A 10,708-nucleotide genomic window follows, 5' to 3' on the forward strand; every position below is an offset into this window, starting at 1 on the left:
GTGTCACACTGTGTGTGTGTCACACTGTGTGTGTGTGTCACACTGTGTGTGTGTCACACTGTGTGTGTGTCACACTGTGTGTGTGTGTCACACTGTGTGTGTGTCACACTGTGTGTGTGTCACACTGTGTGTGTGTCACACTGTGTGTGTGTGTCACACTGTGTGTGTGTCACACTGTGTGTGTGTCACACTGTGTGTGTGTCACTGTGTGTATCTGTGTGTGTCACACTGTGTGTGTGTGTCACACTGTGTGTGTGTGTCACACTGTGTGTGTGTCACTGTGTGTATCTGTGTGTGTCACACTGTGTGTGTGTGTGTCACACTGTGTGTGTGTCACACTGTGTGTGTGTCACACTGTGTGTGTCACTGTGTATCTGTGTGTGTGTGTCACACTGTGTGTGTGTGTCACTGTGTATCTGTGTGTGTGTGTGTGTGTCACACTGTGTGTGTGTGTCACTGTGTATCTGTGTGTGTGTGTGTGTCACACTGTGTGTGTGTGTCACTGTGTATCTGTGTGTGTGTGTGTGTCACACTGTGTGTGTGTCACACTGTGTGTGTGTGTGTGTGTCACACTGTGTGTGTGTCACACTGTGTGTGTGTGTGTGTCACACTGTGTGTGTGTGTGTCACACTGTGTGTGTGTGTCACTGTGTATCTGTGTGTATGTGTGTGTCACACTGTGTGTGTGTCACACTGTGTGTGTGTCACACTGTGTGTGTCACTGTGTATCTGTGTGTGTGTGTGTGTCACACTGTGTGTGTGTCACACTGTGTGTGTGTGTGTGTCACACTGTGTGTGTGTGTGTGTCACACTGTGTGTGTGTGTGTCACACTGTGTGTGTGTGTCACTGTGTATCTGTGTGTGTGTGTGTCACACTGTGTGTGTGTGTGTCACACTGTGTGTGTGTGTGTCACACTGTGTGTGTGTGTGTCACACTGTGTGTGTGTGTGTAGACCCCGAGAGTGAGCCCTGCTTTGGTGACCGTGTGAGCCGCGTGCTGCTCGACTCTGTGCTGGGCTACGACGACCTCCTCATGGGGAGCGTCAAGACGCTCGCTGAGGCCGAACACAACAAGGGTAGAGACTCACTCACACACACACACAGACACTCACAGAGACACACAGAGACACACAGAGACACTCACAGAGACACACACAGACACACACACACGGAGACAGACGGAGACACACAGAGACACTCACAGAGACACACAGAGACACTCACAGAGACATGGAGACACTCAGACACACTCAGACACACACAGAGACACACCGAGACACACAGAGACACTCACAGAGACACACAGAGACACACAGAGACACACACAGAGAGACACACAGAGACACACACAGAGACACACACAGAGACACACACAGAGACACACACAGAGACACACACAGAGACACACACAGAGACACACAGAGACACACAGAGACACACAGAGACACACAGAGACACACACAGAGACACACAGAGACACACAGAGACACACACAGAGACACACACAGAGACACACAGAGACACACAGAGACACACACAGAGACACACACAGAGACACACAGAGACACACAGAGACACACAGAGACACACAGAGACACACAGAGACAGACACACAGAGACACACAGAGACAGACACACGGAGACACAGAGACACACAGAGACACACAGAGACACACAGAGACACACAGACAGAGAGAGACACGGAGACACACAGACACAGAGAGAGAATCACAGAGAGATGAGTGAGTGAGTGGGTGGGTAAGTGGGTGAGTGAGTGGGTGGGTGGGTGAGTGGGTGAGTGAGTGAGTGGGTGGGTAAGTGGGTGAGTGAGTGGGTGGGTGAGTGGGTGAGTGAGTGAGTGGGTGGGTGGGTGGGTGAGTGAGTGAGTGGGTGGGTGGGTGGGTGAGTGGGTGAGTGAGTGGGTGAGTGGGTGAGTGAGTGGGTGAGTGGGTGGGTGAGTGAGTGGGTGAGTAAGTAAGTGAATGGGTGAGTGGGTGAGTAAGTGGGTGGGTGAGTAAGTGAGTGAGTGGGTGAGTGGGTGAGTGGGTGAGTGAGTAAGTGAGTGAGTGGGTGAGTGGGTGGGTGAGTGGGTGAGTGAGTGAGTGGGTGAGTGAGTGAGTGAGTGGGTGAGTGAGTGGGTGAGTGAGTGAGTGAGTGGGTGAGTGGGTGAGTGAGTGGGTGGGTGAGTGAGTGGGTGAGTGAGTGAGTGAGTGAGTGGGTGAGTGGGTGGGTGAGTGGGTGAGTGAGTGAGTGGGTGAGTGAGTGAGTGAGTGGGTGAGTGAGTGGGTGAGTGAGTGAGTGAGTGGGTGAGTGGGTGAGTGAGTGGGTGGGTGAGTGAGTGGGTGAGTGAGTGAGTGAGTGAGTGGGTGAGTGGGTGAGTGAGTGAGTGAGTGGGTGAGTGAGTGAGTGAGTGGGTGAGTGAGTGGGTGAGTGAGTGAGTGAGTGGGTGAGTGGGTGAGTGAGTGGGTGAGTGAGTGGGTGAGTGAGTGAGTGAGTGAGTGAGTGGTGTGAGTGGGTGAGTGAGTGGGTGAGTGAGTGGGTGAGTGGGTGAGTGAGTGACACGGGCTAGAGAAGAGATGGAGTGATGTGGTACAGGTGGATGTGGAGCTGAGTGTCAAGATCTGTGGAGGAGGAGGCTCGTGAAGGACGCTGCTACTGGGCAGTGCCAGGCTAGGTGCACCTTGAGGCTACTGGGCAGTTGGAGGCAGTCGCCCTCCAACAACATCGGAGGGCGGAGGAGCGACGCTCACAACAACGAGCGGAGCGCCGGGTGGCTAAAGCGCAGCAAGTTGGTACAGTAGGGGGCACAGGTGGTGCATCAGCCAGTCATCTCGGTCATCTCGGTCAGTCGACCCGTGGCACCTGCTGGGTCTGCCCCGTGACCTCCTGCCAGCGGGCGTTCGACACTTCACGTGGTAGCCTCAAGGTGCACTTGGCCTGGCACAAGCGTCGCGGTGACGTCACCGCCACTTAGTGGCGAATGGCGGTTGTTGTTGTTGTCTATGTGTGTGTGTCACTGTGTGTGTGTGCGTGTGTCTGTGCGTGTGTGTGTCTCTGCGTGTGTGTGTCTGTGCGTGTGTGTGTCTGTGCGTGTGTGTGTGTGTGTGTCTGTGTGTGTGTAACTGTGTGTGTGTAACTGTGTGTGTGTAACTGTGTGTGTGTGTGTCACTGTGTGTCTGTGTGTGTGTCACTGTGTGTGTGTCTAACTGTGTGTGTGTCTAACTGTGTGTGTGTCTAACTGTGTGTGTGTATGTCACTGTGTGTCTGTGTGTGTGTCACTGTGTGTGTGTGTCACTGTGTGTGTGTCACTGTGTGTATGTGTCACTGTGTGTGTCACTGTGTGTGTCACTGTGTGTCACTGTGTGTGTCACTGTGTGTGTGTGTCACTGTGTGTGTGTGTGTCACTGTGTGTGTGTGTGTCACTGTGTGTGTGTCACTGTGTGTATGTGTCACTGTGTGTGTGTGTGACTGTGTCACTGTGTGTATGACTGTGTGTATGACTGTGTGTGTCACTGTGTGTGTGTCACTGTGTGTGTGTGCAGGGTTCCTGCGTAACGTGGTCACGGGGGAGCACTATCGCTTTGTCTCGCTGTGGATGGCTCGGAGCTCGTACATCACGGCTGGTCTCATCATGGCGATATTTGTGAGTTCACTCAGTCACCCACTAAGTCACTTAGTCAGTCACTCACTCAGTCACTCACTCAGTCAGTCACTCGGTCACTCAGTCACTCACTCAGTCAGTCACCCACCCACTCACTCAGTCACTCAGTCACTCACTCAGCCACTTAGTCAGTCACTCAGTCACTCACTCAGTCAGTCACTCAGTCACTCAGTCACTCACTCAGTCAGTCAGTCACTCGGTCACTCAGTCACTCAGTCACCCACCCACTCACTCAGTCACTCACCACTCACTCACTCACTCACCCACTCACTCACCACTCACTCACCCACCCACCACTCACCCACCCACTCACCCACCCACACACCCACTTAGTCAGTCACTCAGTCACTCACTAAGTCAGTCACTTAGTCAGTCAGTCACTCAGTCACTCACTCAGTCAGTCACTCAGTTAGTCACTCAGTCACTCAGTCAGTCACTCACCCACCCACTCACTCAGTCACCCACTCACTCAGTCAGTCACTCAGTCAGTCACTCACTCAGTCACTCACTCAGTCACTCACTCAGTCACTCACTCAATCACTCAGTCACTCACTCAGCCACTCACTCAGTCAGTCAGTCACTCACTCACTCAGTCAGTCAGTCACTCACACACTCACTCACTCAGTTAGTCAGTCACTCAGTCACTCACTCACTCACTGTCTATGTGTGTGTGTCTGTGTGTGTGTCTGTATGTGACTGTGTGTGTGTGTGTGTGTGTCTGTGTGTGTGTGTCTGTGTGTGTATGTCTGTGTGTGTGTGTCTGTGTGTGACTGTGTGTGTGTGACTGTGTGTGTGTGACTGTGTGTGTATGACTGTGTGTGTATGACTGTGTGTGTGTCTGTGTGTGTGTGACTGTGTGTGACTTTGTCTGTGTGTGTGTGTCTGTGTGTGACTGTGTGTGACTGTGTGTATGACTGTGTGTGTGTGACTGTGTGTGTGACTGTGTGTGTGTGACTGTGTGTGTGTGGCTGTGTGTATGACTGTGTGTATGACTGTGTGTGTGTCTGTGTGTGTGTGTCTCTGTGTGTGTGTCACTGTGTGTGTGTGTATCTGTGTATGACTGTGTGTGTGTGTGTCTGTGTGTGTGTGACTGTGTGTGTGTGTGTGTATGACTGTGTGTGTGTGACTGTGTGTGTGTCTGTGTGTGTGTGTGACTGTGTGTGTGACTGTGTGTGTGATTGTGTGTGTGACTGTGTGTCTGTGTGTGTGTCTGTGTGTGTGTGACTGTGTCTGTGTGTGTGTCTGTGTGTGTGTCTGTGTGTGTGTGACTGTGTGTGTGACTGTGTCTGTGTGTGTGTCTGTGTGTGTGTCTGTGTGTGTGACTGTGTCTGTGTGTAGACTCTTTCTGTGTCGATGCTTCTGCGCTACTCCCACCACCAGATCTTCGTCTTCATCGGTAAGAGAACAACACAAACACAGTGACACACAGACACACACACACAGACACACACACACAGACACACACACACAGACACACACACACAGACACACACACACAGACACACACACACAGACACACACACACAGACACACACACACAGACACACACACACAGACACACACACACAGACACACACACACAGACACACACACACAGACACACACACAGACAGACACACAGACAGACACACACACACATCCACACACACACATCCACACAACAACAACCGCCATTCGCCACTAAGTGGCGGTGACGTCACCACGACGCTTGTGCCAGGCCATGTGCACCCTGAGGCCACGTGAAGTGTCGAACGCCCGCTGGCAGGAGGTCACGGGGCAGACCCAGCAGGTGCCACGGGTCGACTGACCGAGATGACCGAGATGACTGGCTGATGCACCACCTGTGCCCCCTACTGTGCCAACTTGCTGTGCTTTAGCCACCCGGCGCTCCGCTCGTTGTTGTGAGCGTCGCTCCTCCGCCCTCCGTTGTTGTTGGAGGGCGACTGCCTCCAACTGCCCAGTAGCGTCCTTCACGAGCCTCCTCCACAGAGGCCGATCTTGACACCGCTGGTACCAGTCATCGGCAAGTCCACTCAGCTCCACATCCTCCTGTACCACATCACTCCATCTCTTCTCTAGCCCGTGCCGCGCCCGTTTAGCCCCCTCGATCCGGCCGAACAAAAGCTGTTTAGGCATGCGGTGGCTGGGCATGCGGGCTACATGACCCAGCCAACGCAGCCTTGCCTGCCGGAGGAGCTCACTGATGGGACTTTGCCCAGATCTTTCAAGGACTTGTGAGCTCCTCACACAATCCAGCCTGGTTAAACCCAGGATGGATCGTAGGCAGGCCAGCCTAAATGTTTCCAACCGGCGAAGATGCTCCACTAGGGGGGTCCACGTTTCGCAAGCGTAGAGAAGGGAGGGAATGACCGTGGCCGAGAAGACCTGAAGCTTCGTGCGGAGCGACAGACCAGGTAGCTTCCACACAGCGTTACGAAACCGATGAAAAGATATTGCCGCTCGACTGATTCGGAGTGAGACCTCTGCTGATAAACTGGAGCCGGTCATAAGCACACTGCCCAGGTATGGGAAACTCTCCACTCTCTCCACAACTGCCCCATCACCAATTGGGAGTTGTAGGGGTGGAGTGTCCGATGGTACAAAATACCCATTTAGGTGCTTAGTTTTGGTGGGGCTGATGGTAAGGCCCCACCTCTTAGTGGCATGCTCCAGTCTCAGCAGCAGCGTCTCCAACTCCTCTTCTGAATGAGCAGCTATTACCAAATCATCGGCATACATAACATGGTTGACCAATAGGGAGCCATCCCTTGATCGCACCCGGGTGTCGATCAGCCTCCCATTGAATCTGTATCAGATGGAAATTTCCCCGGTACAGCTATTGAAGGCTTCACGAACTACGTGGTCGAAATAGATGTTAAATAATGTGGGAGCCAGAGGACATCCCTGTCGCACCCCAAGGTGTACAGGGAAAGGCTCCGACTCCCGGCCACGTAGTTTTACCCGGGCCCGCTCACCATCATGAAGGTCCTTAATGATCGTGAGCAGAGGGTTAGGGACTCCGAAAGCACGAAGAACAACCCAGAGCCCAGTCCTACTGATGGTATCATAGGCCTTGACCAGGTCAATAAAGCAGAGATGTAGGTCTTGTTGGAATTCCCTACACCTCTGCTGTAGCAGACGGACAGAAAATATGGCATCTGTGCAGGACCGCCCTTTCCTGAAACCGCATTGGGGCTCCGCAAGCCTCTCCTCGCGATGATGAAATTCTCGCTTGCAACTTTCATCAGCTAGCTGAGACCAGGCCACTTTTGGTTTGAATGGGGTCCTGGGTGTACACCCACCACCGGAGTGGAAGAATGGCAAGCGCATCTTACAGATGACTAGTCGATGGTCAGAGGGCAGATCAGCTCCACGGTAGGTCCTGGTGTCAAGGACATGGGCTCGCATCCGCTGGTCCGTCACTACGTAGTCCAGCAGATGTTCTTGCTTGGACCCGGCGTGCATCCACGATGTTGTGTGGATGCGTCGATGCCGGAACAGCGTGTTGGTGATTGTGTTGTGGTGCAAACTACAACGCAGAGGCAGCAGCTGAGTTGTCGGGGGCTCACGCAAAGTTTATTCCGGGCTCACGCTTAACCAGGTTACCAGCTCATGCCTAACAAGGTTACCAGCTCACACCTGACAAGGTTACCAGCTCACGCTTAACAAGGTTACCAGTATGAGATCTCTTTTACCATTGGCAAAATATAGTAGTAGGTTTTTACCCTTTTAAACTGGTACAAAACTGACACCTTTATTCAAGGCATCATGTTTGCAATAACCACAACACACGTAGTCAAAAAAGCAAACAAAAAGAAACAACTCTGATAATGATATCCACTATCCTTTAAGTTGATTGGTCCACACCCGAGACGGCTTTCTTTAGAGCCTAGTCTCCCCGCGACGTCACTCCCCACGACTACTCCACTACATTACCCCCCCCCCCAAGGTCTCCCCGTGACGTCACTCCCCACGACTACTCCACTACATTACCCCCCCCCCCCCAAGGTCTCCCCGTGACGTCACTCCCCATGACTACTCCACTACATTACCCCCCCCCCCAAGGTCTCCCCGTGACGTCACTCCCCACGACTACTCCACTACATCACCCCCCCCCCCCCCAAGGTCTCCCGCGACGTCACTCCCCGCGACTACTCCACTACATTACCCCCCCCCCCCCAGGTCCCCCGCGACGTCACTCCCCACGACTACTCCACTACATCACCCCCCCCCCCCAAGGTCTCCCCGCGACGTCACTCCCCATGACTACTCCACTACATTACCCCCCCCCCAGGTCTCCCCGCGACGTCACTCCCCACGACTACTCCACTACATTACCCCCCCCCAAGGTCTCCCTGTGACGTCACTCCCCACGACTACTCCACTACATCACCCCCCCCCCCCCAAGGTCTCCCGTGACGTCACTCCCCACGACTACTCCACTACATTACCCCCCCCCCAAGGTCTCCCCGCGACGTCACTCCCCGCGACTACTCCACTACATTACCCCCCCCCCAAGGTCTCCCGTGACGTCACTCCCCGCGACTACTCCACTACATTACCCCCCCCCCAAGGTCTCCCCGTGACGTCACTCCCCGCGACTACTCCACTACATTACCCCCCCCCAAGGTCTCCCCGTGACGTCACTCCCCGCGACTACTCCACTACATTACCCCCCCCCCAAGGTCTCCCGTGACGTCACTCCCCGCGACTACTCCACTACATCACCCCCCCCCCCCCAAGGTCTCCCCGTGACGTCACTCCCCACGACTACTCCACTACATCACCCCCCCCCCCCCCAAGGTCTCCCCGTGACGTCACTCCCCCCGACTACTCCACTACATTACCCCCCCCCCAAGGTCTCCCCGCGACGTCACTCCCCGCGACTACTCCACTACATCATCCCCCCCCCCCTCCCCGTGAAAAACAACCCAGCCGACCCGGCTGCACCTCTCACGAGAGCGACGCGCGTAAAGACGTGACCGGCTGCTAGCAGGAGCGCAACATCAGGGCAGCACGGACACGCCAAGAGAGAACACGACAAGAACCGCCCCCCCCCCCCCCTCCGGCCATCCTGGACCTCAGCGGAGGCGCTGCGCCCCTTAGGTGTAGCGCCTCCGTGAGGCATCATGTTTGCAATAACCACAACACAAGCAGTCAAGATGTGAACACAAAGAGTTGTTTATTTTTGTTTGCATTTTGACTACTACACACACAGATAGACACACACACACACAGACACACACACAGACAGACACACACACAAACAGACACACACACAGACACACACAGACACACACACACGGTGTAGTAGTGGTAGGGGTGCATGCTGGTTGTGCTGTGTGTTGTAGTGGATCTGCTGCAGATGCTGGAGATGAACTTGAGTATCGCCTTCCCTGCCGCTCCCCTACTCACCGTCATCCTGGCCCTCGTCGGTACGCACACATACACACACATACACACGCACACACACATACACACACACACACATACACACGCACACACACATACACACACACACACACATACACACATACATATATACACATACACACATACACACAGTCACTCACTCACACATACACTCACTCACATACACACACACATACACACACACATACACACACACATACACACACACATACACACATACACACATACACACATACACACATACACAGTCACTCAGTCACACACGCACACACGCACACACACAGACATACACATATATACATATACACACATACACACACACATATACACGCTCACACACGCACGCACACACACTTACTCACTCATACACTCACTCACACACACACACTCACATACACACACTCACATACACACTCATACATACACAAACAGACACACATACACACACACACACTCACATACATACATATACACACTCACACATACACACACATACACACACACATACATACACACACACATACATACACACACACACACTCACTCATACACTCACACACACACACATACACTCACTCATACACTCACACATACACACTCACACATACACACACATACACACTCACTCACCCACTCACTCACCCACTCACCCACTCACCCACTCACCCACTCACTCACTCACTCATACATACACACACTCACTCACACATACATACATACACACACTCACCGACTCACTCACTCATACACATACACACTCACAGACATACACACAGACATACACACACACACACATACACACACACTCACTCATACATACACACATACACACTCACACACTCACATACACTCACTCACCACCACCTACTCACCACCTACTCACCTCCTCACCCCACAGGGATGGAAGCCATCATGTCTGAGTTCTTCAGTGACACTACGACCGCGTTCTACATCATCTTGGTCGTCTGGCTCGCTGATCAGTACGACGCCATTTGCTGCCACACGGCAACCAGCCGTAGACACTGGCTCAGGTGAGTGGTGAGTGGTGGTGAGTGAGTGGGTGAGTGAGTGAGTGGGTGGGTGAGTGGTGAGTGGGTGAGTGGGTGGGTGGGTGAGTGGTGAGTGGGTGGGTGAGTGGGTGAGTGGTGAGTGAGTGGTGAGTGGGTGGGTGAGTGGGTGGGTGGGTGAGTGGGTGAGTGGGTGAGTGGGTGAGTGGGTGAGTGGTGAGTGAGTGGTGAGTGGGTGGGTGGGTGAGTGGGTGAGTGGGTGGGTGGGTGGGTGAGTGAGTGGGTGAGTGGGTGAGTGGGTGAGTGAGTGGGTGAGTGGGTGGGTGGGTGAGTGGTGGTGAGTGAGTGAGTGGGTGGGTGAGTGGTGAGTGGGTGGGTGAGTGGGTGAGTGGGTGGGTGGGTGAGTGGGTGAGTGGGTGAGTGAGTGGGTGAGTGGGTGGGTGGGTGAGTGGTGGTGAGTGAGTGAGTGGGTGGGTGAGTGGTGAGTGGGTGGGTGAGTGGGTGAGTGGTGAGTGAGTGGGTGGGTGGGTGAGTGGGTGGGTGGGTGAGTGGGTGGGTGGGTGAGTGGGTGAGTGGGTGAGTGGTGAGTGAGTGGTGAGTGGGTGGGT

General features: G+C 53.9%; 1 protein-coding gene across 1 annotated transcript in view; it reads left to right on the forward strand.

Annotated features, from left to right (window-relative positions):
• TMEM259 (transmembrane protein 259) overlaps window positions 1-10,128 on the forward strand; it is a 31,993-nt gene extending 21,865 nt beyond the window's left edge. Inside the window, exons 7-11 of the mRNA XM_078885512.1 lie at window positions 953-1,075; window positions 3,542-3,642; window positions 4,999-5,056; window positions 9,012-9,095; window positions 9,992-10,128. Of these exons, the coding sequence (XP_078741638.1) occupies window positions 953-1,075; window positions 3,542-3,642; window positions 4,999-5,056; window positions 9,012-9,095; window positions 9,992-10,128 (503 nt within the window). The remainder of the gene's footprint in view (window positions 1-952; window positions 1,076-3,541; window positions 3,643-4,998; window positions 5,057-9,011; window positions 9,096-9,991) is intronic.
• Window positions 10,129-10,708: the final 580 nt, after the last annotated feature.

The sequence above is a fragment of the Lampetra fluviatilis genome, unplaced genomic scaffold, assembly GCF_964198595.1.
Source record: "Lampetra fluviatilis unplaced genomic scaffold, kcLamFluv1.1 SCAFFOLD_464, whole genome shotgun sequence".
Taxonomy (NCBI): domain Eukaryota; kingdom Metazoa; phylum Chordata; class Hyperoartia; order Petromyzontiformes; family Petromyzontidae; genus Lampetra; species Lampetra fluviatilis.